Source organism: Rhea pennata, chromosome 1 (genome assembly GCF_028389875.1).
Source record: "Rhea pennata isolate bPtePen1 chromosome 1, bPtePen1.pri, whole genome shotgun sequence".
Classification (NCBI taxonomy): domain Eukaryota; kingdom Metazoa; phylum Chordata; class Aves; order Rheiformes; family Rheidae; genus Rhea; species Rhea pennata.
The window spans coordinates 84,417,650-84,444,329 of record NC_084663.1 but is presented as its reverse complement, the minus strand read 5'-3'; the positions used below and the strand labels follow the sequence as shown (position 1 = coordinate 84,444,329).

Below are 26,680 nucleotides of genomic sequence, written 5' to 3'. Positions count from 1 at the left end.
GGCAGAGTAGTTTTACACTCTCGTACATTCTTTAGTGTGAGTTTAACCAGAATAACCTTACCTCAATAACATGAACAGACTTGGGATGAACAGTGTGTTTGGCACTGAAGCTGGACAGAATCTATAGCTATTCATAATAGAATGAAATAAGATTAAAGATAAGGGGCATAGTAAAGACCATAAATGCCAGAGATGGTTTCCTCTAGTGCAATCTGGGACTCTTAACTCCCTTCCCAACCCACAGTGCTGCCTGTCAGGTAAGTGCACTCTTGCTCACATGCAGCCCATGAGGGTGGAAAATTCCACTCACACACCCTGTGGCAGTTTCTGGCCTTAGATTTACAGACAAAACTGGGTGCCTCTGTGGATAGGAACCAGGAGGAGGATGCTTCAGTTGGCAGTGGAGGATGTATCCAGTCCCACATGAATGTTGTTGTCCAATGAAATTCACAAACAGATCAATACCCTAACCTATCCAAACTCAGAATCTGACCCATCATCTTTCTCTTTGGCCTTTTCTCTTTTTCATTTTTGCTCTTAAGTATCTCAAGATCCATTTTACACACTCATGGGGGGAAAAAGAACAGATCATGCTACCCCCAGGTAACAGAACTGGTAACATTTTGAGCAATTTTCTATGTAAGCAAACTCTTAATCTTTGTTCATAAAGTCAGTAGGGATGAAACCTGCTACTGCAGGTAGGATAAGATACAAATCTTTGTACTGTGTAAATTCTTCTGAGTCTCCAAAACAGGGCTAAACTGGTACTGAATCACTGTCTAAGTTAGGACTTCCCTCTGCGTATGTTTTATTGGAGGAACAACTTAATAGCAGTAGTGTATAAAAATGGAAAGAATGCTTGAAGGACAAAGGAAAAAAATAGGCCAATGAATCACAGGAAAATCAGAACTGCATCTGAGCCAGACCAAAAATAAAAAGCAGCTGTAACAAATCTTTGTGTCGCTCCTTTTTAGGTGTTTTTCTTACTGGGCACAGAGACTTGAAAGTAAGACAATACACACAACCTGTGAGTTCACTACAATTATCTTATTTATTGCTGATACACAAGGTGTGAGTTGGGACTAGCATGCTGTTAGGCTAAGCATTAATACCCTCACCAGCCCTGGTGTGGTCAACAGTGTGCTGTACAAGCCAAGAAACTATGAGCTGAGGGAAGTGTTAACTTCCATGGCTGATGCTCCATGTTGCCGAGCTTCTGCCTTCCTCCTCACTGCTCCCTCATGCTGTCATGTCAGTGCCTTTTTTAAACAAAACCTTAATGAATCCATGTGTTAAACCATTATTGACTACAATCAACTCACCTCTTTTTGTTTTTGCTCTCCCATCCTGCATGGTTTGCTCATAGTATCTTGCTTACAGACTAAAGTGAGTGTGACAGGTACAATTCATCATTGACTTGTATCAGATAAAGCTGGATTTTGGGTCAAACAGTAATATAAAGTAGAAAGAAATAAACAGTTTTTCCGTATCAGCTAAGCAGCCTCTGTATGTAAACACTACAAGGTCACTTAATTTCATGATAGCAGGTGTAGAAGTTCTGCATACTTAGAGAGATTAAAGACTAGGAATTTTATAGGCAATCAAATCAGTAGAGAAAATCTTGTGTTGCTAAGATCATGCATTCATGAAGGATACAACATTACGAAGGCTACTATCTTCTTACGGATCCATATGGATCCATATGCTATTTTCATTGTCCTTGAGACTGCTCCAGTGACTGACCCACCCTGAAAACTTCAATTTCAGCAGAAAAAGGTTCTGCAGGAACTAAATCCACCCAGCATTAAATTCCCCCTGAGGTGAAGAACCCATCATAAGGCTCGTGCATTATTTAACTCTTCAGGAGATAGCTTAAATGGGAGCTAAACAGCACATAAGTTTCTGCTGAGTTTCTACCAGGGTTGGCTTTTATTCTAAGCCAACAAAAAGCTAAAGAATTCAGGGTAAAGCATATCATACAGCATACAAGGAGAAAATGACAGGCTGTAGCTAATCCTGAGAATCAAGGTCTGGACGTGTTTTCTTTAGGATTATAGGTCTTCATTGGGTTCTCTTCCCAGCTGGGTAAAGAGGACAGTTCCATGGCCAGCTCTTTTCTGATAGGCCATCCCCAGGCCATAAAAAAAGGAGCCAGGTTCCTGTTCACCTGCTGAGAAAACTTCTGTGCCCACAGATTCATCTTAGAAGGGTTGTCCTTTGGGATGGTGGACATTTTCTGGTAGTCAGAGAAGAGGTGGGTGAAAGGCTCCCAACCAAAGCCCTCCTGCAACTGAAGGACAAGAATATAAAGCATCAAAACAATAAAATTCTCATTTCATAGACATTATTCCTGTTCCATTATAAGTAGAAGAAATCTCCACAGGTTTCTACAGCATCTTCTGCAAAGGGTGTAAAGTTAAATGAAGTCATACAACTTTCAGGCTTCAAAGCATAACTTACAGCACTAGCATACAGAAAAAAAAAAAAAAAAAAAAAAAACACTCCCACTATGGCCTGTCAGAACAAATGGAGACAAACAGTACATTGGGAGCAGATAGAAATGTCAGCGCTCAGCAGCAACCAACTATGCAAGCTGATGATTCCTGCAGAATAAACCTTCTTGTGCAGTGAAAAACCGCCAGTAAGGACTCTGAGAGAGAACCTGGACAGAAGGAGGATAAGAGAACAAGAAGTAGTCAGAAAACAGAAAGGAGAAATTGGGAGCAGAGCATGTTTTTGTCTAGGAATAAGAACAAAGGAGATGAGATAGAAAAATTACTATTATATGAGTAATGAGTTTAAAGTAAAGAGGGAGCAGAAACCTATTTTGTTGCTCAAGAGGAGGTTAATATGGAGAGCTGAGTTGGAACAAAAGCATGACAGGATGATTGTCAGTGTTAGTAGTTCCTTACCAAGCCAAAATGCATCACACTTTGACACTAGTTTGACACTAAAATGTATTCCACAAATCCTCCATCATGCTGGAATAGCTAAACAGTGGCAGACAATATTTCTACATTAGGTAGAACAAACAAACAGGTTATCTGCCTCTAATATTCCCATATTCACAAGGGGAAACCCCTAGTGCTGAGATTGGCTATGGACTGGGAAATAGTTGGGGGTAGAAAGGTTGAAGAGCCATGAACAAGCTGATTGGAAGGTAGGAGAAGGAAAGGTCTGGTTTTACACAAGGCCAAAAACAATGAGCCAAGTTATACAGAAAACTCCTCACTATGTTAGGTTATGTCTGACCTGCAGAACGCAGGAGCATCTCCTAGATCCTGTGTTCAAGTATTCACCTCAGAGAATGAGGAGTTCCCAGCTCCATGTCACAACATGACCAGAATGAAAACTGTCTATTCACTCCCTCACAGCCAGTCTTCTATGGGAAGAAAACACAGATAATTGTGGGGTAGCCAACTTGATAACTAGAGGAACAAGTACCCTGGAGCATGCTTGCAAAGTACTTCTTTTGCCTAGTTTAGACAGAGCTTTGGAGGGCTCTGACCTTAGTCCCAAGCAAGTACCAGAACAGTGAGGAAGTGGAGACAGAACAGCACATACAGGAGTTTTGTTGGGCCATTTAAATCTGTAAATCTCTTGGGCTAATTGATTGATTTTCTAATTGCTTTATACTCTCTTTTGCAAGATCTGCATTACCGGCTTCAGTGACCACTCTGGAGAGGTAAATGCATCGTGAGGCTGAACTCTGAGAGATGGTATGCTCTGTCAGGCGATGTCAGGAACAGATGACATCCTGCTGCCATGCAAGTAAGAGGCAGAAAGGATGTGGATCTGAAAGGCCTGAAGATCAATGCTGAAGCCTTCCTGGATGAAAGGAAATTGAAAAGCATCTAAATGGGATCCTGATGAATGGCTCAAAGTAATATGGAACATATTCAACTGAAGAAAACCCATTATAGCTGAAAAAAGGACAGCAGTTAGTAATTGTAAGTAGGTGTTCTGTTTGTAGAAGGTGTAATTAGTTTCTAAACTGAGTGTTTCTTGGCTCTCTAAAGCATCTTTGAGGTGTAAAAACATGACACCCATAGATTCATGGGTTTTGAACCTGTAAGTGCTGAGGGAGCTGGCGGCTGTTATTGCTAGGCCGCTCTCCACCATCTTTGAAAGGTCATGGAGAACTGAAGAGGTGCCTGAGGACTAGAGGAAAGCCAATGTCACTCCTGTATTCAAAAAGGACAAAAAGGAGGACCCAGGCAACTATAGGCCAGTCAGCCTCAACTCCATCCCTGCGAAGGTGGTGGAACAGCTTGTTCTGGACATCATCTCCAAGCCCATGGAGGAAAAGAAGGTGATCAGGAGTAGTCAGCATAGATTCACCAAGGGGAAGTCATGCTTCACCAATCTGGTAGCCATCTAGGATGGAATGACTGGATGGGGAGAGGAGGGGAGAGCAGTGAATGTTGTCTACTTTGACTTCAGCAAAGCTTTTGACGCTGTCTCCCATAACATCCTCACAGGTAAGCTCAGGAAGTGCGGGTCAGACAAGTGGACAGCATGGTGGATTGAGAATAGGCTGCAAGGCAGAATTCAGAGGGTTGTCAACAGTGATGCAGAGTCTAGTTGGAGGCCTGTAGCTAGTGGAGTCCCCCAGGGCTCAGTCCTGGGTCCTATCCTGATCAACTTACTCATTAATGACCTGGATGAAGGGACAGAGTGCCTCCTCAGCGTTTGCTGATGATACCAATCTGCAAGGAGCAGGAATAACCCCATGCACCAGTACAGGCTGGGGGCTGACCTGCCGGAAAGCAGCTCTGCGGAGAAGGACCTGGGAGTGCTGGTGGACAACAAGTTGACCATGAGCCAGCAATGTGCCCTTGTGGACAGGAAGGCCAATGGTATCCTGGGCTGCATTAGGAAGAGTGTTGCCAGCAGGTCGAGGGAGGTGATCCTGCCGCTCTACACAGCCCTGGGGAGGCCACATCTTGAGTACTGTGCCCAGCTCTGGGCTCCCCAGGACAAGAAAGACATGGAGCTACTGGAGAGAGTCCAGCGTAGGGCTACAAAGATGATCAGAGGGCGGGAGCATCTCCCCTATGAGGAACGGCTACGAGAGCTGGACCTCTTTAGCCTGGGGAAGGGAAGACTGAAGCGGAATCTTATCAATGTCTACAAATACCTAAAGGGGGGATGTCAAGACAATGGGGCTGGACTCTTTTCAGTGGTGCCAAGTGACAGGACACGAGGCAAAGGGCATGAACTGAAACACAGGAAGTTCCACCTGAATATGAGGAAGAACTTCTTTCCTGTGAGGGTGACAGAGCACTGGACCAGGTTGCCCAGAGAGGCTGTGGAGTCTCCTTCTCTGCAGATATTCAAAACCTACCTGGATGCGATCCTGTCTAACATGCTCTAGGTGACCCTGCTTGAGCAGAGGGAGTTCCAACCTCAGCCATTGTGTTACTCTGTTATACTATTCATCTGGAAGTTCTAAAATGCCAAAGTTTTTTATCAACTAGCCCAAAGTCCACAGGAAATCTGCAGATTAAAGAACTGTATCCACACTTGATCCTCATTTTTCCACTCTGTATGAAGAAACAATTCCTGTTTCTCTCCTAGGACGAAATACTAGCACTTGCTTCTCTCTCCGAGTGGCTAAGCTCAAATTTTGCAGAGGAAGGGCATCAGAATACCTCAATGCTACACAACCTATCCATATATCTCTGTGGTGCTTTCCAGACTTAAGAATCCAGCTTGTAAACAAACCATTGCAGTCACTAGGCAACGAGAATGAACCCATCTCTCCCAGAGTTACCTGCAGGTATGTCTCCAGTGCAGTCCACATTTCCCAGTCCTTTAGTTTAGCACCTTTGTTCAGGTACCCTCTTATCCTCTCCTCCCGACACTGTGACCTAAGTGCCTTATGGGCCTGATGCCTGGGAATCCCCAGCACCTTCTCATGCACATAGACAGACCAGAGGTTGCAGGTAGCTTCTGTAGTATGAGGGGGAAATTCCCATGCTTGCTGCTGTTGATTGTGTCCCAGTTCATGGATGGGACCCCAAAGACCAGTGTTTTGCATGTGCTTCACATCTACCATCTCCTTCACTGAATCTAGGTGGCCCATGATGGGGTAGCCAGCATGCATCCAGCCTGCAGGAAAAGACAAAAACCAACACACAGCATAAGTGCTTATCCCAGTACCTCATAGATACAAATGACTATTTTTTCATTTCTCTAGTGTCTTTCCTCCATCTCCCACCAATACTTCATCATAATGCGTGACAACCTCTTCCTTTTTTGAGATAAAAAAAATACAAACTTCACCTTAACAGACAGCCAAATAAGGGGTGTAAAATGCAGTTTTGCCCACTTGCCCTGTTTATATATAAGCATACACTCATATAGGACTGAAACGTTTTAGGTCGAAGAAGAAAGCCTGAACATTGCCCAGAACACACCTGAACTCTCTCAAATTCACCACAGTGAGGCCAATCCAACCATGCTATTATGTGATTCAGGACTCTGGCAGAGCTTGACTCTTCCTATGTAAAGTGTGGATATTGCAGGTCTGCGCTCCAAGAGTTAGCAGTGTGTAGGAAACTCGTGGAGACCACAGTGCTCGTCATGCTTAACCTCATAGAATACGGCTGTTATCTAACAATTTACCAGCATCATGCTGGGCATGAATTTGGTACTGCAAGGGATTTTACCCATGTCTCTTGGGTGGCTCCATCCCTGATTTGTCCTTCTTGACGATTCCTAAAACTTCATATGAGAGGCACCTCCAAAAACTCAAACACCTACCATAGGATGGTTAAACACGATCCTACATAGTTGGCTTTGACTGAACGCAAAGCTTGTAGACTACTCAAATTAGAGGATATGAATCACATACTTCTTTCAGAAGCTATGTAAGATCTTGAGCTCCCTTCCAGGGGAGTAACCCCTATATAGCAACCCCTGGCAACCCCAAAAGTTCAGGTCCAAAAATGGGAGTCAAACCATTTAGATCATCTAAACCACAAGGGAATTTTTAGTCTGCAGACTATGGTAATTTTAATTGGCATTTTCCTAGGACAGTAGAATTTAACACTCCCAAGATATGCCACAAATTCTTTCCATGTGTTTAGGACATTAGCATTCATGCCAAGCCCTTGCCCTCACTGTGGGATGATGAATTTAACCAGCTGGCTTCAAAAAACAACAGAATAAAAATAGCATTGTAAGAGTTCCACTTTACCATCCAACTGACTCTAAAACAAATGCACTTCAGAAGCTAGTGTGGGGATGTGGAGGAGCACCAGTGCAAAACTGCAAACTCATGGGCTTTGATAGTAATCCACATTCTGTTTCTTCTTTGCCATCAGCTCAGACACATGTTTTTTCAGGCTAAGCTTTGCCTACAGCAACCCTTGTGTAGTCTGTCTCCTGCAGGTACAATTGCAACTGAATTTAAGCAAACAGTCCTGTGACTGAGGCAGGGAAAAATAGAAAACAGGTCACTATCTCCCAGTCGTACCGTCTCTGCAGTGCATTCAGGAGGGTGAATGAGTAACTGCATGTGAGCCAAAGCCATTACAGTCAGCAGCTCTGCCTCTCAGAACACTCAAGCAGCAGAAAAGCTGAGTAAGACAATACTAATTTTGAAAGCAGAGGGGCACTTGCAACAGCTGATGTAGTTTTTGTAAGCTCTGCCCTGCCACGTTTCTATCCTGATGGAGTAGCTCTGTTATGCAAAGCTTGCACCCCTTACGTAGGTTTGCAGTACAATTTTGGCACAGCAACCTTGAAGAAATAGGCATTGATGCTAGAGGCCGCTTTTCTCTGCCCCCTTTGAGAAAGCCATACAGTAATATACCTACCACACGAGATCTGGACATCTGTTACAATCCTCTCTGGCCTTGGGAATTTTGTTGGTATGGCTGCCAGTGTGCTTATTGCCACCATGATCTCATCCCACAGCCTAAGCAGTGGCTTTGGGTTCTCTATATGGCGAATGCTGTCAGCTGGTACAGTCAGGATAAGATTCTCAATAGCTAATTCTGCCCAGGGAGCAGGGTAATGCCGGATATAGGCCTGCCACTGGCTTTCACAGGTCTCCCCTACATCGAGACAGAAAATCAATCTTGAGCACATTCCCAGAGGTCAAGCCACAGAAACACATGCTTCAGAAGTCTCCTCAGGGCTCTTTTGTGGATAGAAGATAGAGACAGAAAAGGACTGTCTCACACCAAAGCAGTAGCACAACAACAGATTCCTGTTTCCTGTCTGAGGAAAAGAAGCATCAGACTTTTCCAGCCTCTCTTGATGATCTCATTTTCTGTTCTCCAAGAGAGATAACACCACTAAATTTTGTTTAGTTTGACATAGGAACTGAAAAATGCTCCGTACAACAAGAGAAGAGAAACTGATGGGAACATGGGAAACCCACCAGTGGAGAGATTACCATTTACTGTAGGGACTGGAGGTGGCCATATGGGGGCACTCTAAAGCAGGCATATGGCAAGGCAAGCTTTACCATGACTGAGGTCAGCCTGTATTGCTCCAACACAGCAGTTTTCATCAAAAATGCCAACTCTGACCTCCAAGAAATGTCATTTGGGATAAACATTGCCCATTTTATGTGCCTCCTGCCACACAGCAGGCTCAGAGTGGTTAAGTAATTTACCCAGAATTCCAAGGGAAGTTAAAGGAACAAAAACCAAGAAAGTTAAACCTGGTTATTCCTAAGCCCAGGTCAGTGACTGTAAGCACTGGGCCATCTTTCTTTTCAGTTGCAACAACGGCAGCATCTACGAGCAATGCTAAGGAGAAAGGCACCAAATAAACAAACCTACCAAGCTTGAAGAATGGAGCTCTGACTGCCCCTTCTATGGTGAAGGACACTTCCCCCAGGACACTCTTTCCTGGTACTGTGATGTAAATAAGGCCACCCCAGAGACAGGAAACAGACTGCTTCTGGCAGGTAATATCACAGGTGTGTATCATCACTGGGGCCCGTTTCAGCTTTGTGGCATGAGAAAGGTCATCCGTATGACATCCTATCTGCACCTGGCAAACAGAAGAGTAAGAAGAGCTGGACAGAGTGCTCAAAGTGCAAGCCAGCAGGCTGCATAATCCTGAGATCTCTGATGCAGGACTGTCCTTGTAGGGTGCACACACAAAAGCAGCCTTCTGACTCCAGCTCTACTCAAGCTTTCAACCTGTAGTGAGCAGAAGCAGCAAAACAAATGAAGAAAAAAATGCAATGAAGTTCAATGTTGTCCCTGTCACACAGTCTTATACCACTACTGCCGTTATTACTGGGGTCAGCTACCTCCTTCACTGGCAGTGGACAGTACTGCAGAAACTTCCTTCATTAGAGTCTGTTTCGATCTTTTCTTCACTTTACACCAGCATCAAACTCACATACTAAAAATATGAGGTGAAGAGATGTGATCACTGCTGTCTCCCCTGCTTGCGCCTCTTCCCTCGTATAGATACAGTAGAACAGACAGCATGTGGCTGCAAGATCATACAGAAGTACCTGAGTTAACTTTGGGTTTCAGCTATGTGGAGCTTTCTACAAAAATTCCCCAGCAGGTGAGCATTTGTCCGCTTTGTACTTTACAGATAGCAGGAGCCCAGGTAGCTAGTTTGTATCTGATCTGGATACATCTACATGAGCAGCAGGAACAGCACTATGAAAGTACCTCAGGAGACATCTGGAAAGAGACAACACTAAGTTTGGTGATTAGAAAGGCTCAAGCACTTATCTTGGGCCTGGCAACCACCTTGATTGTTTTTTATCTGCAGGGTAATAAAACAAGCACAGCTGCCTTCAGGCAGCAGCCACACTCATTTATCAACTAGCACGCAGAAATAACAACAGTAAAGAATGGGAAATAAGGTAAGAAATAATGATAATGCACTATAAGTGCCATAGGGTGGCAGCAGTAAACAAGGATTGAAATGGCAGCAAAATCAGTAAGAAAAGCCTTCTGAGACCTGTATTTGAGTGTCCTCCTGACGAATACATCAATGTACAGTAGCCAAAATCAAGAAAACTTACCTGCAGACCAGCCCCAACCACCATGCAAGGGAATGTTATAACTGCCGTGCGTCCTTCAGGGAGATAGAGTCCTGTGCTCCTCCAGGCTGTCTTGCCTAAAAGTTAAAGACTTTCCTGAACAGCCAGCACTTTTTCAGCCTAACATCATGCATTCTGGAGATGCCAAGCTGCAATAAAAGAATTTTCATCTTCCTTTTTGCCTTGCTGTGCACTCACAAAACTGTCTTGTGTTTTACTCAACCTGTCAGAAACACATTTCTGGTTTTAAAGCAAAAGGTATCTATGTGAACAAGACCATCAGACAATTAGCATGCTTGCCCACCCAGATTTGAACTTCTGGAAATGCTATGCTTAAATGCACTTATCAACACCTTTAAAAATACAAAAAAAGAAACCAAAACACCAACACCTCCACTCAGATCCTCTCACAATAAGAGGTGCACCTCATAAGAGGTGCATACTGCTGTATTAAATACAGTTAACTGTATTAAATACAGTTGAAGATGTAATCATCATAAATCATTTCCAAGATAACAGACAGTAACATCAGATTTTTTCCTACAGTCTGATCAGCACAAGCTGGGGCCCACACAAATTTCTATTCCTAGCAGACTGAAGTTATGAGAAAGCCTAAAAGGTCTGCCCTATCCTAAGTCTAACTCTAAGCTGGGTGCCCCATAATTCCAGTACAATTCAGCATGCTTCTAGACAGTCCTTCCATGGATATGCAAGTCTCCTCTGTGTAGAAGATCTTTGTGAACGGACAGTTGTGACACATAGCGCAAAGCTGACTCATCTCTACTCTACTGTCCAGACAAAATCCACTCACAAGTTCTCACATACGGTCTATTCATGTGTATTTCAGCACAAACAGTAGCAGTCCTAAGAAAGAGCTGTACAGTCACAAAGCACACTTTCCATAAAGCATCCCCAAGAAAAAATGACAATTTTTTTCAAGCAAAACTTAGACAGTATCATGTTTCACAAAATATCATGTTCACCAAATACCACGATTCACCAATTCATCTTCGCTTTGCTTGGCTTGACCTGATACCATTTCTGAAATGGTATATACTCTTAATTCATGGTTTGCTATCATTTTTTTATTTTGTATGTGAAACTATACAAATACCAAATAATTTCTGGCCAAACAAAACAAGGAGTTTAATCCAATATATTCAATTGGAAACGATACTCAACTAACCAAGGAAAATATAGGCCAGTCAGCCTCAACTCCATCCCTGCGAAGGTGGTGGAACAGCTTGTTCTGGACATCATCTCCAAGCACATGGAGGAAAAGAAGGTGATCAGGAGTAGTCAGCATGGATTCACCAAGGGGAAGTCATGCTTCACCAATCTAGTAGCCATCTAGGATGGAATGACTGGATGGGGAGAGGAGGGGAGAGCAGTGGATGTTGTCTACCTTGACTTTGGTAAGGCTTTCAACACTGTCTCCCGTAACATCCTCACAGGTAAGCTCAGGAAGTGCGGGTCAGACAAGTGGACAGTGAGGTGGATGGAGAACTGGCTGAAGTACAAAGCTCAGAGGGTCATCATCGGTGGCGTGTAATCTAGTTGGAGGTCTGTAGCTAGTGGAGTCCCCTAGGGCCAGTCCTGGGTCCCATCCTGATCAACTTATTCATTAATGACCCGGATGAAGGGACAGAGTGCCTCCTCAGCAGGTTTGCTGATGATGCCAAGCTGCGAGGAGTGGCTGATCCACCTGAGGGCTGTGCTGCCATTCAGAGACCTGGACAGGCTGGAGAGTTGGGCAGAGAGAAACCTCAACAGAGTTCAACAAGGGCAAGTGCAGGGTCCTGCACCCAGGGAGAAATAACCCCATGCACCAGTACAGGCTGGGGGCTGACCTGCCGGAAAGCAGCTCTGCGGAGAAGGACCTGGGAGTGCTGGTGGACAACAAGTTGACCATGAGCCAGCAATGTGCCCTTGTGGACAGGAAGGCCAATGGTATCCTGGGCTGCATTAGGAAGAGTGTTGCCAGCAGGTCGAGGGAGGTGATCCTGCCTCTCTACACAGCCCTGGGGAGGCCACATCTTGAGTACTGTGCCCAGCTCTGGGCTCCCCAGGACAAGAAAGACATGGAGCTACTGGAGAGAGTCCAGTGTAGGGCTACAAAGATGATCAGTGGGCGGGAGCATCTCCCCTATGAGGAACGGCTACGAGAGCTGGACCTCTTTAGCCTGGGGAAGGGAAGACTGAAGCGGGATCTTACCAATGTCTACAAATACCTAAAGGGGGGGATGTCAAGACAATGGGGCTGGACTCTTTTCAGTGGTGCCAAGTGACAGGACACGAGGCAAAGGGCATGAACTGAAACACAGGAAGTTCCACCTGAATATGAGGAAGAACTTCTTTCCTGTGAGGGTGACAGAGCACTGGACCAGGTTGCCCAGAGAGGCTGTGGAGTCTCCTTCTCTGCAGATATTCAAAACCTACCTGGATGCGATCCTGTCTAACATGCTCTAGATGGCCCTGCTTGAGCAGGGGGGTTGGACTAGATGATCTCCAGAAGTCCCTTCCAACCTCAGTCATTCTGTGATTCTGTGATTCTGTAATTCAGCCAGTCCTAAACAAATTTTTTCTTTTGTCCTGACCCATTAGAGAACTGAAAATCAGTGAACAGTTTTTTCCACAACTCTTCTCTTTACATATCCTCAGCACTCAGACATTGTCACTTCAGAATAGTCTATGCTCATTAGAATAGTTTTCAAACAACTCTTCTCAAACATATCCAAATACAAAAACGTAAGATGAATCCATACAGGGAAAAACACCTTACTAGTGCAATTACCTAGAGTTTAAACATATTACATTTACACACAGGAATCTCAGCAGGGCTGTAGACCTCTTATTCCAGATGTGATTACAAAGCACCTTGGCCTTAGGGACAATGTCAGCTTAAGAAGTCCCTATCTTACTTCCAGACCCCCAAAACCACAACTGGGTGCTCCTTCAGTTGTGTTGACACTAGCTGCAGGACTGTGCTGTAGCTGGATTGAAATGATCTGGATCAAAAACAACTCTTTGTGGCTAATTCAGATCTTTTCAGTCCCATAGATGGCTGTATCAACACAACTAGGGGAACAGCAATCTGCAGTGCAGACTTTCTTAAGGCAGTTTTTTTGCTGAAAACCATTATGTCGCATAATTCCCTGAGGTGCCTCTGTTAGGAGGTTCATCTCCCGCAGTACTCTGTACACAAAGATAAAGCAGAACTTCCACAGGGTGTTTCACAGCACTGCAGTCTGGATTGGCCACAAAAGGAGCCTGTCTGTCACTACGGAGAGGTCAGCCCCTCACAAGCCCAAAGTAAAATTGTACAACTGTTCCCATATTCAGCCATACATACATACAGAGACACACACATGAGGTAAGCCACTGTTCCCAGCTGTAGAATTCCTCAAGAGAGAGGAAGATATGCTTCTCACCTAGGTTTGTGCCATCAATTTCCACAGTAACAGGAACATCACAGACCGCACTGGTAGGTTTCGGCACTAAAGTTGCACAGTCTGTCATGGCACGGGACAGCTCAGTTGCCATACAGAGAAGGGCTGCCTCTTTGGAGTTGCTCTGGACAGGACATTGCTTGCTGACATGTGGGATCCCACTTCTGCAAAGCATTTTGGTCAGGATGCGGTGGAGCGAGGCATATGCCGGGCAGTCTTCAGCTGGGATGCGCAGAAAGGCAGCACAGTCTTGTGTCAGTCTTTGCAGCCAGTCCTTCAAGGGAACTTTGAGCTCCTCACCCTTATCTACATGCCTCTGGAAAAGAGAGAGAGCCTTGCGGAAGTGGTAGTGCTCCCCAGGCACCACAGCTGGGTATTTAGCTGCCTGAACATTCAGACCCAGAACGCTGAGCCCAAAGTGGTTGAGGATTTTGTTGCCAGGATATTCTGCCACAGCAGCTTTGCTACAGTTCTGGGAAGCCCAGTACCAGGCCTGACCTCCTGTCAGCAGGCCACCTCCCTCTGCCACAAAAGCATGAATCTTCTCCACCTCTCTGTCACTGTAACAAGGGCAGCAGTACACACTCATATCGCTTGTCAGGTGTGACACCTGGAATTTCACCTCCCCTGGAGAGAACAGTTCACAGAGTCTCTTCAGGCTGACATCCACACCCACCAGACCCTTCTTCCCTGCATCCAGCCACTGGACAACATTGAGCAGGAATCCAGCCAACTTTGGGGAGAACAGCTGACTCTCATGAGTTGCCACCACAACACGCCCTTTGCCATAGCGTGCTGCAGCTAAGAGGCAGCGGTGTGAGCTGTCAAGGCAGAGCGGGAAGGAGAGTATACCATGCACCAGCAAGATGGAGGGTATGCCCCCTGACACAATATCCAGCTCTGATACACCACGCAGGAGAAACTCGGTGTCAAGGCTGAGATCGGCATGATGTCTACAAAACCAAGAGACATCCAAGTTAGCCCCAGTCTCAGAATCTTTTACACACAAATCTGCCTTGTCCACTGTGCCTCTTCTTCCACCTTCACCTTAGTATACCACATTGCCAGTTCTGTCAATTTTTAAAATGTCTTTATTTTTCCCTTAAAGATTCAGTTTGGGGGGTCAAGTATCTCTGTAGGAATTTCAGCATTCATTAAAAAAAAAAGAAGAGAGAAAGGAAGGACAAAAAGAAGTTTCTAATCATGTGACTTCAAATAGTAACTTGAAAATCCCTTCTAAATATATCACAGAAGCTCAAAAATCAGAAGGACTTTCATGTATTTTAATCATTCTCTTGTAGGTTTAAATCTTCATGTGGGGATTTGCAAATCTCTTGTAAGGGAAATTTCATTCATTTACCATGCCCTAGAAATCGTCAGCTAACCAAGCCCAAAAGATTTTTCTGTGTTATTTCCTGGCCTCTGTCACTGTTTAGAATTGTAGAAAGGATAGCTTGGTTAGATAGACAGATATGCATACAGACAATGAGTGACTTGAAGTTGACTTAGGCTCCTAACACATACTCCTCAAATTCCTATCAGTCGACCTCTATAGAGATTTTATTGTGCATGGCCCTCCTCTTATCTCCTCTATTTCCATGTAACTCATGTATGTCACGATGGTAAATGGTATGTTGACTTGTTTGATTTTGCTTTATTTAAATTTTCTTCTGGTTTGGCCATATAGTTTTATACTTTAGAAAACACAGTTTTCACTCTGGCACTGGAAAGCATCTCGGTATGTGGTCATTGCAGCCAACTCAGTGAGAATAAATGATTCAGTCCTTTTGCATACCCACAGAACAGAAATTAAAACTGCAGCTCTCCTTTGATTTTCACTTTACTCCAATCGTTTGTCACACAGAATAGGTATCCAGGCATATGACACATTACCTGCATCAGATCACAGTCTGATTCTCTGTGGGTTAAACAAAGGCATGCAGGAAAGCCCAAATGAACACAACTGTTGTGTTGCACTGAAATTAGATATCTGAATTCCTTTTGTGGTTCTCAGTCAAAGCAAAATCACCACAGAAGGAAAAAGGATCATTTAGAAAATTTTAATAAAATAACTCCATTTGTTGGCTATGTGCTAAGCACTTTTCTGAATGCAACAACAGAGCTTTCTGTTACCTTTACTGGGACATAAATTCAGCACCCAGAAAGTACCAAACACAATTATTTGTTGAAATATAGTTTCATATATATACAAGACTGTGATGAAATAAAAAACTTGTAGGTAATTTTATTTTAATCGTTGCAGCTTTCAATGCAGTGAAATGAAACTGCAACACACAGGAAGTAAAGCAGCATGTACGCTCATAAAAGACCCCATTGCACTTTATGTAACTGTAGAGAGCGTGGAGCTGTGCTAGGCACAGCTTGGCACACTAAGTGGGAAAGGGAGATAAAGAAAGGCAGCAGAACAACAGTCAAGATTCTGGTGACTTGTCTGCTCTGTGATGTGAGTCACAATAGCCCTGAACTTTACAGGTGCTGCTTTAGGTCCCAAAGTGCCACTCTGGAATCCCAAACTATCTTGGAGCACAGAAGTTTCCTGACCACAGTCTGTGTCAGGTGCTGAGAAGGGATGTGGCACTGGGACAGCCTCCTCAGCTTGGTACCTGCCCTGAGGTTTCCCTACGAAAGTAAATTTCTGCAACCAACAGGATGAATAGGTTTAATAGCTGCCAGCCAGAGTCTGGCCCAAAAAGCTAGCCAGATGTTCCATATGAAATCTGTTTTTGAACCATGGAGAAGCCAGAGTTGCCCTGAATGTGCAGTTCTGGGGGCAAAGGAGAGGAGTTACTCTTCACTTCCTTAAGTTGCCATGTGTTGCACACAGATGCATTTGGTCATATAGGCTATTCTAAACAATGGCTACCTTCATTTCTTGTCTCTGAATGAATTCCCTGGGCCTTATCCACCTCCCCACAAAACAGTCAGACATCATTCTTTGAGACAGCAAATAGTAAGAAGGTACCTCTTAAATTTCAAGATAAAAAACGCATCTCTGCTAAAGAACCAGCATTCCTCACCATCCCCATCTCTTACCTCAAGAATCTCCTGTAAACATCTCACCTGTATAGCTTTATCAGCTATTTAAATAGAGATAGCAATTCAAATACTCACTGGACAAGTAAGGGAATCTTTGGTATCTTCTTAGCAACTTTGAAGATCCCCTTTCCCACAGTGTTTCCTGTGAAGTACACACCAGCCACACTTGTCACCTGGTTTCCAGGAAATTCAAACAGTACCTTCTCCTTGCCATGTTGACTAGCCCAGTACCAGGCCTGGCCTCCAATGAGCAGGCCCCCACCTTCCTTTACAAAGTGAATCAGGTTCTTTGCATGAGTACTGTCATAGGCATCCATACAATACACCCCAACAGGGCTGCTGAGCTCTGCCCCTGCCTGTACTTTGGTGCCAGCCCTGAGGAGCAGCTGGGAGAGGGAATCCAAACGATGATGGACACCAACCAGGGCCCCAGGGGAGGGCTTGAGCCAGTCCACAGCATTTCTGAGGAAACGGGAAAACTTGGAGTCCTTCAAGATTCCCTCATGAGAAACAACCACCATCCGGCCCTTCCCATACCGTGAAACAGCGATCAGAACTTGTTTCTGAGAGCTCACAAGCACAGGGTAAGCATCCTTTCCAGTAAGCAGCAGCTCACAAGGAACAAAGCCTCCAGTGAAGTCCCACGGCCCAACACCATCCACTAACAGCTCATAGGTGGCAGAGAGTTTCATCTTCAGGTTGCTCTTATCTGGTGGAGAGAAGACCAACATTTACTCCAGGATGGCTCAGCTGTAAAGAACTGCTATCTTCAACACTTCAGGGTCATTTCGTTGTTCTCTAATAGCAACTCCAAACCAAATAGAAATCATTTACTGGAAGCAGCTTTATGGCCACAACTTTTCAGTAACCGATAATTTTTTTTTTTTTTTGCTTGTTTGGTTTTGTTATCATACTATTTACTATTTAAACAGAAGTGACAAGTATATCAAGATGACAGAAGAAAAAAAGAGACTGTTGTAACAAATTCTGCTATTTATCATGGAGGAGATCAAGTAAATAAAAATGAGCTATTTCCCATTAACAATTTATTTGGAGAGGGAGGGGTGCTGCAGACTCCAGGCAGGTAGTTTATAAGGAAAGTGCCAGAAACTAAAATGATGGAGGCAACACAAAACCCAGATGATGCTGAAGGTAAATAATTTTTTAGCACAATATATGGCATAACTCCAACATGCAGTTCCACTTTTCTTCCTAACTGGTTATCTATAGAACCACACACAGCTGCTCCCAGTTGAGCTTCCAAAGTCATGTTTTTCCATATACATTAAGATATTGAAAGCAAAGGGCATTACAAAGTACTAGAGGCATGAGGAAGGTCAGTATAAATGACAATCAGCACCCCTGGAAGAAAAGGGACTTAAAAGAACAAGTCTGGGAGCAGGTAATTCATGCCCTAGTTCCATGCTCTGAACTGCCACATGACCTCAGGGAAATCATTTCCCTTTTCTTTAGCTTTGTTTCCCCACCTGTAAAGTGAGGCAAATGATACTGACCTCAGCTGCCAAGCCCTTTGAGGTCTATGGGTGAGACGTTCTCTTTTGAGGCTTCCTCAGTTTGAAAGTTTGTCTTCTTCAGAATTATCCCTGCTGCTGAGCCGGGACTGCTGTGTAACAGATTATACAAGCAGGATGGTTTTGAGATGTAGAGTTTAACTTAGTCCCACCCAGTTCCTGTCTTTCAGGATTCCGAAGGCTGACTCAGAGCAGAATGCCTACAGCAAGAGAAGGAACTGTTTTGGGGCGGGCTTGGCCCTGCTCCTGGTCATGCCACATACTAACATCAGAAGGACACCTTCTGGTCTTCATATTAACTTCATATGTGCCATCCTGAAAACAGTCCTTAGTGCGCAAACACATAGAAACAGAGTCATCCTGGAGAAGCAGCATCCTGGATAAGGATTTATTCATCAGAAGGTCAAAGGTGCTCAGAAACTGTAACTGATCAAGAATGAAAGTACGATTTTTCCTGGCTTGTCCTCTGGACATGCTGGAAGCTCCTGTTTTACTCTGAAATTCTCCTGGGATTCAGGAATTGCTTTAAATACGATTTTTTAGTGGAAGTTGCTGACTAGCAAAGGAAAAAAGCTGTTACACTCAGAAATTTAGCACTTGCTTGCTGACTTATTTTGAATTGTTTCCCTGCATTTGAATGAGCCCTTAAAGGCACTTATTTAGCCAGAACCAGGTGTGGGTGTCTGTAGAAGGATTTTAACTCTGTCTTAACTGGATGTAACTATCACCCAAGAACTCCCAATTTCTATGTATTTATAATTTCACTCTTTTATTGTATTAACCATTTACTCTCATTTTTGCATAAACGTAGAGCTGAACTACTCAATTGCTTTCAGCTAACTCAGCATCTTTAGCTACATAAATTAGCTTTCATATATATATATATATATACACACACACATATATATATATCAGCTATAGCATTGTCTATACAGATGCATTTCAGTGCAGCCTAGTTCAAATTCTTACTCTTCCTTAAGGTAATTCATCAACTAATAGGCCTCTGCTCAAAGAGCCAGGCCCCTCTTAGAAGTTTATGTATCTATTTATAGCTACAGAAAGATCTGCGGCTTCATCAGTCTATCTCCTTCCCATAGGGAGAATCACTAATTTAAATGTAGGAGCCTCCTCCACTTACTGCAGTCCTAAATCCCAGATTTACATTCCCAATTCAGCTCTGCCACGAAGTGCTTTTCACCTGAGAGGAGACAGTTACCGAGCAAGCAGGAGTCATGGATGAGGAACTTGTTACCTTTTTTGTGTGTCTTAAGTTAGTAGGAGTAGGAGCACCAGGGTTGATAGGAGACAGTCTAATAAAATCCACCCCATGTTAGAAAACTGAATGTGTACTGTGCAAAATAATCAGATTTCCCTGTGACTGTTGTTCAATTCTCAACTCTTTAGCAAGTAAGCTCTTCAGATAATTTCTGTGACCATTCTCATGATTGCTAGTGCCTCCTCATAGGAATGGCATTATGTTAAAGCAGTGCATTCACATGCTGGGAGCCAAGCTGAAGTAATAAATAAGTGTAACTTCTTGAGGAAATTTGAACAGCTTATTTGGCACATGTATCAGTTAGTTTCTGTTTTTCTCTCTAGTTTACAGACAAAACCTCAGAATTGTGAAGCGATATAAACTGTTATACCTACTATATGGGACTCAGAGCAGACACAAAAAAAGGCAAGTTCTTTGTAGAGAGACAGGAGAGGATGTAGCAGGGAGAGAAAACAGCAAGGGTTAACAGGAATTATAGAAAGATGTAGAAGACTGAGACGGTATGTCATGTGAATTAGGAGGAAACTGCTACTAGTTCTAGATACGCACAGTGGGAAGAAGATCATCTTGGCTCCCTTACTACAATTCAGGTGCAACAGAATGAACACAAACAAGAATACAATACCTAAACTTGGCTTTTCCAAAAGAGCTTATCAAAACTGTGGTAAAGACAGTATCTATTAGAAATAGAGAAGTTAAAGGCAACCAAGCAATAAAGAATAAACAGAAGTAACAAAAGCTTGCATGGGAAAGATGTTAGGAAAAAAAAACAATAAAGAAAGCCCTCTTACATTACTTAATAATATCAAAGAAACAAAGATCATCAAGGGAAACTAAGAGCCAGAGAAAAAGTCTGCAGCAACAATTAAAAGCTGGATTCACCCTGAAAAACATTACAAAAGGTGGCTTTCAAAGGTGGCTGTTGATAAAAGCCAGGTGAGGAGAAGATTTAATCCCTACAAATCAACAGAACCAGGTTATCAAAGATATTTTAAGAAAATAACTCACAATTTTCTTTTTTTTTTCTTCTTTTTTCTTTTTTCTTTTTTACAGTTACTGTGCTGGAGTTACCAGAAAATTGGTTAAAAATAAATGCAGTATCATTTTCAGTATGAACACATCAGAATCAACCAGGCAATCACCTACTTGCAATTACTGACAGTAGCTTCCTATGTTGCTTTACAGCAGTATATTACAAAACACTACAATTTCCAAGCTCAGTAAAATACTGCTGTGTTCTAATGAAAGAACCCGAAATTGCCCATCCTTTCTGGTGATGTTAGCATGCATCCATTAGGTTATACTCACTGGCTACCGTGCAAAGAAATAGAAAACCTGAGTATTTAAACATACATCTGCCCAGCTATCTTAATTGCATTTTAAAAATAAAACTTCAAAAGGAAAGAACAAAATGAAAACAGTTCATGATATTTGTTTGGAGAAAGTAACTTTGCATTTGGTTCGAATGGCAATTAAAATCTTAATTCAAATATACTTGACTAGCATCCTATGAACTGAAAATAAGCTCATAGGCTATGGTCAGTGAAGACAGTGATACACTAAATCAGAAGAAATGTCTACACAAGGAGATGGTGGAGTTCAGGATCCTGCATGAAAGAAGTAAGGCAAGAAGTAGGATGGCAACCTTGGATTTCAGGAGAGCAGACTCTGGGCTCTTCAGAGACTTACTTGGAGGAATAACATGGGTTAAGGCCCTAGAAGGAAGGGATGACCAGGAGAGCTGGCTAGTATTCAAACCTCACTTCCTCCAAGCTCAAGAGCGGTGCATCCCTATGAGTAAGCAGTCCAGCAAAGGGCCCAGGAGACATGCATGAGTGAGCAAGGAACTCTCAGCCAAATTCAGACAGAAGAAGAAAGTGCACAGAATGTGGAAGAGGGGACAGACTACTTGGAAGAATTATAGGAATGCAGTCAGAGTATGTAGAGATACGGTGAGGAAGGCTAAGGTCCTGTTGGAATCAAGTCTGGCAAGGGATGTCAAGGACAACAAGAAGGGCTTCTTCAAATACATCAGCAGCAAGAGGAGGACTAGGGAAAATGTGCGCCTGCTACTGAATGGGGGGAGGCCCTGGTGACAAGGCATACAGAGAAGGCAGAATTACTGAATGCCTTCTTTGCTTAGTCTTCACTGCTAAGGACAGACCTCAAGAATACCAGAACCTGGAGACAAGGGAGAAAGTCTGGAGAAAGGAAGACCTTCCTTTGATTGAGGATGATAGGATTAGACACCTTCTGGGCAAACTTGACATTCACAAATCCATGGGCCCAGATGGGAAGCACCCACAGGTACTGAGGGAGCTGGCAGATGTTGTTGCCAGGCTGCTCTCCATCATCTTTGAAAGGTCCTGGAGAACAGGAGAGGTGCCTGAGGACTGGAAGAAAGCCAGTGTCACTCCTGTCTTCAAAAAGGACAAACAGGAGGACCTAGGCAACTATAGGCCAGTCAGCCTCAACTCCATCCCTGCAAAGGTGGTGGAACAGCTCATCGTTGATGTCATCTCCAAGCACATGGAGGAAAAGAAAGTGATCAGGAGTAGTCAGCATGGATTCACCAAGGGGAAGTCATGCTTCACCAATCTGGTAGCCTTCTGTGATGGAATGACTGGAATGACTGGCTAGGGAGAGGAGGGGAGAGCAGTGAATGTTGTCTACTTTGACTTCAGCAAAGCTTTTGACACTCTCTCCCATAACATCCTCACAGGTAAGCTCAGGAAGTGCGGGTCAGACAAGTGGACAGTGAGGTGGATGGAGAACTGGCTGAAGTACAAAGCTCAGAGGGTCATCATCGGTGGCGTGTAGTCTAGTTGGAGGCCTGTAGCTAGTGGAGTCCCCTAGGGCTCAGACCTGGGTCCTATCCTGTCCAACTTCTTTATCAATGACCTGGATGAAGGGACAGAGTGCCTCCTCAGCAGGTTTGCTGATGATGCCAAGCTGCGAAGAGTGGCTGATCCACCTGAGGGCTGTGCTGCCGTTCAGAGACCTGGACAGGCTGGAGAGTTGGGCAGAGAGAAACCTCAACAGAGTTCAACAAGGGCAAGTGCAGGGTCCTGCACCTAGGTAAAAATAACCCCATGCACCAGTACAGGCTTGGGGGCTGACCTGCCGGAAAGCAGCTCTGCGGAGAAGGACCTGGGAGTGCTGGTGGACAACAAGTTGACCATGAGCCAGCAATGTGCCCTTGTGGACAGGAAGGCCAATGGTATCCTGGGCTGCATTAGGAAGAGTGTTGCCAGCAGCTCGAGGGAGGTGATCCTGCCCCTCTACACAGCCCTGGGGAGGCCACATCTCGAGTACTGTGCCCAGCTCTGTACTCCCCAGGACAAGAGAGACATGGAGCTACTGGAGAGAGTCCAGCGTAGGGCTACAAAGATGATCAGAGGGCGGGAGCACCTGCCCTGTGAGGAAAGGCTGTGAGAGCTAGGCCTATTTAGCCTGGAAAAGAGAAGACTGAGGGCTGATCTTATTAATGTGTATAACTACCTGAAGGGAGGTTGTCAAGGGGATGAGGACAAACTCTTTTCAGTTGTCCCGTGTGACAGGACAAGAGGCAATGGGCAAAAATTGAAACACAGGAAGTTCCGTCTGACCGTGAGGGGGGATTTCTTCACTATGAGAGTGACAGAGCACTGGACCAGGTTGCCCAGAGAGGTTGTGGGGTCTCCTTCTCTGGAGATCTTCAAGGCCCACCTGGATGCAACCCTGTCTAACATGCTCTAGATGGCCGTGCTTGAGCAGGGAGGTTGGACTAGATGATCTCCAGAGGCCCCTTCCAACCTCATTGATCCCACGATTCTATGAAAGTACTAGGTTCAGCCTTTTTAATCTCTGTGATGTAAAAAAGGGCAGCACCTGTAACATAAATGGAATTCACAGATAATGGTAAAGTAGTTACAAGGTGAACCACAGGAGAAAAATAATAAGCTTACCACAAAATAAAAAAAAGTAAGAGAACTTGCAGAAATGGAAGTCTTATGGCCTGTACTTTTCAGAAAGTTTTGACATCTGTTGTTGAACAAGCGCATCTTTGAAATCACTAACTGCAGATCCATAGCCCTTCCATTCCTGCATATTAGAGGAGTTGGGGCTCATTTGCATGCCTGTTATGTAACAGCTCAGATCATTTCTCTTTAAATTTTGCTGCATTTTAAAGTTAAGGGATAAGTGTAACACCACTGTTTATTTTTAAAAAAGAACACATGAGAAGCCTGTGTCTAATGCTTTTTGATTGGGGGTCATGCCAACCTGCTATAGTCTGCAGTGATGCAGAAAAGGGTAAGGAGAAACACTGTCTTCTTCTTCTCTCCTGATTTTAAAAGACAATATGGGGCTTGTTATGTTAAATACTGCCAGGGGTAGGGGAAAGCAGGGTTATCAGGACACCTCAGTGAAGCTGCAGTGGAAGCTTCTCAGGCTCTCTGCTTTTCAGAGACCTATGAAAGAAGAGCAGGTAGGGTATAACTTGGCTGGAGGGCAGTGGCTGACATTCTGAGTGGCCTAAGGTAGGTATTACATACAGTGACAGTGTGGGGTTCCCCCGAAGAAAGCTTATGCTTTGTTGTGTACTTCAATTAAATGTTCTGAAAGCAACAAAAAACTGTTGATTACATAATAAATAGATTAGACATTATTTCTTCCTTATTATGCATCATTATATTTTATGCAACAGGCAGAACTTGTCACATTTTCTTAAATCGTATTTTCCAACAGGCTACAGGCTACAGCCCAGCTGTGTTATACTATGCCCATCTTTTCATGGCTTTTTGTTCAGATCTTATGATCTCTGGCAGATCTTTACACAAACTTACTCATAAATGTAGCAAGTTGTAAACCAACATTAGCTAGGCTTGATCTGTTGGGAGGCTGTTCCACAGTCTTGCTGCAACTAATTTTTCTGTAGACATTTGACTGCCCAGGCTACTCTTTCCTATTCTGTAGATTCATCTTACTTGTCTTTCAGTCTGCCTGGAATCTATTCCCAAAACTTTCATTTTCATCACTATTACTCATGCCCCTGAAGCTCTGAAACCTTCCTTTTGAATTCCCCTCCCTTGCATAGTTACTGACCTTACTTTCAGAACTATCAGATGCTTCAACTGTGTATCTTCTGAAAATAGGCCTCTCATATGACACTCAGGCTCTTTTCCAATGCTGTGGTAATATACAAAAACCTCAAAGATGCTTGAACGGAGGCTTAAAAGACAGAAGAGACTCAAACTTCTTTGCATATAGCAAGAAGTTTTAAATCAACTCAGAGCATGATATGAGAAAATCTAGGCAAAGAGACATCAGGGACCTGATGACTTGGGAGTGCAGAGAACTTGCATGTTAGTGATGACCTGAGACTGCAAACCCAGTACAATATAAACTCACTAGTCAGGGAACAGATGAAGTATCTCCACATTTTTGCTATGCCTCAGCTAACAAGATCTGCTAGATTTGCTGGACTGGAACCAGATTTGATGCGTCTCTGTGCTCCCCAGAGTGTCAAGGTCTAGGTAAGCACGCACAGAAACAACTTTGCACCCCCAGATTTAATCTGCGATCTAAATAACTCATCCATGGGAAACTGAGATTTGACTGCAGCTAGAAATTTCTAGACCAAATGCACCCAGAAACCAGTGTTTTTTCTCTCCTACCCTCACCCCCACTTATTCCGCTGAATGAAACTGCACCAGTGTGTTTGCTTGGGACTGAAAAGCATGCCTTTTTTACAGGGGAAACCTGTTCATTTTGCTGTTTGCACCAGGCTCTTTATTTAGGCTCTTTCCAGTTTTCCTATACCACTTCAGAGACAGTCTAAGAGTGCTGAAGTCTTTGTGTACTGTACACAAATTTAGTTTTATCTTGGCACAGAGCTACTCCTGACTCCCGCGAAGTAAGACATGCACAGCATGCCTGCTCACAAACCAACCGCACACACAGCAGCCCATTCCCTTACAGTCTTCCCAGGCATCCATTCCAACTAACAGCCGGGAGGTCTGAACGGCATGGACCGATGCCCCAAGGTGGCAGTAGGGACTGTAAAAACCAACTCCAGAAACACCAAGCATCTGTCCACGAGCTTCTTCCCTTCTACTCTCAGCGCTGGCTTTTGTCATCGGGGGAGTGGGGGGTCAAACATCGTATTGAGAAAGCAAAAGGAGAAAGCCCAAAACACGCAGCTGTCAGTCTTCCCCTCGGCTCTGGGGCCCGTGTACGCCACTCCACCGCGGAAGACCCCGCTCTCGCTGGCGGCACGCAGCGGTCAGGTACTCCGGCGGCCGGGGGCCGCGCACCCGCCCCTGTGCGCCCGCCGCAGACAGCAGGGGCCGCTGCGGGGCCGGCACCGCGCTTTTGGCGGCAGCGCCCGCCCCTAACCGCCGCCCAGGGCGCGTCGATAAAGTGAGAGAAGCAATGGGAAAAGAAAGTTCAGGAAGGCTCGGGAGCACGCCAGCCACCTCCCAGGTCTCAGGGACCGCGCGCCGCGGGGGGTATGCAGGATTGAGCACGGTAGTCCAGGGAACCGGGCAGTAAGGGCTCGCAGTAGAAAGTTTAACGTTGTAAAACCTTAGCTTTTGTTTTACTAGTTTTTGTCAAAATTGCCAGACAGGATTCCACTCTGATATTACATCATTTTAAGTTGCAGGTACTTTAGCTGAAAGGAGTACACAGCATATAACCTTTGTGTTGATACAAACGAGCACAGAATCTGGTCTGCTAATTCCAATATACTTGTACTACAAATCTTCATTTTCAGAGCAGAATGCTTTTTTAATAAATGCTAATCTAAAAAAACGCCAAACATTCTGGTAATGGGTCAAGCCACAAAACCAGGGGTATTATTTACTCCCGTACAGATGTTTTGCAGTTCGAAAGTAATTCTTGGCCACAGAAGTTGTGTCAGAAGCACACTAAGCCCGTTTTCACCTTTCCTGGCTCAGGTAGTTTTAATTATGTAGTTTTCTAATGCGACTCCCTTGCCTGGCAAGCTAAGCCACGTGCAAACTCCTCCCATTGCCGTTTCTGAGAAGACACTCCATTTTGTACCTACTTGCGCTTTCACATAGATCTAGAAATATGTGGCAAAATAAAAAATTGCTGCACACTAGTGACTGCGCTCCCGTCCGCCTACTAAGGAAGTCTGCTTCCCCAAGCAAGCGAGCCACCCCCCCCCCCCCCCCCCCCCCCCCCCCCCCCCCTTTCCGCTCCGCCACGCAATACCTACTTTCCCCCCACAGCCCCTGGCGCGCTCGGGCTTTTTAAACCCTCTCGATACCTCTCTAGAAACTTCTCGGCCCCTCCTCCCCCCCCCCCTTCCTTGTCTCCTCCCCCT

At 44.4% G+C, this 26,680-nt stretch overlaps 1 protein-coding gene across 3 annotated transcripts; it reads right to left on the bottom strand.

Moving 5' to 3' along the window:
- Nucleotides 1–1,037: 1,037 nt before the first annotated feature.
- TCAF2 (TRPM8 channel associated factor 2) lies at nucleotides 1,038–26,618 on the bottom strand. 3 transcript variants are annotated; one of them, XM_062571141.1, is made up of 8 exons: nucleotides 26,573–26,618; nucleotides 16,615–17,248; nucleotides 13,465–14,435; nucleotides 10,016–10,110; nucleotides 8,802–9,015; nucleotides 7,827–8,066; nucleotides 5,777–6,114; nucleotides 1,038–2,290 (listed from the first exon to the last, which is right to left on the bottom strand). In XM_062571141.1, exons 2-8 carry the CDS (start codon nucleotides 17,229–17,231, stop codon nucleotides 2,024–2,026), a joined length of 2,742 nt encoding a protein of 913 aa, XP_062427125.1. In that variant the 5' UTR covers nucleotides 17,232–17,248; nucleotides 26,573–26,618; the 3' UTR covers nucleotides 1,038–2,023. The 3 variants fall into 3 exon arrangements, with proteins under 3 accessions (XP_062427125.1, XP_062427118.1, XP_062427110.1); XM_062571134.1 differs by lacking the exon at nucleotides 26,573–26,618 and adding an exon at nucleotides 18,054–18,138; XM_062571126.1 differs by lacking the exon at nucleotides 26,573–26,618 and having other exon boundaries at nucleotides 16,615–17,270.
- Nucleotides 26,619–26,680: the final 62 nt, after the last annotated feature.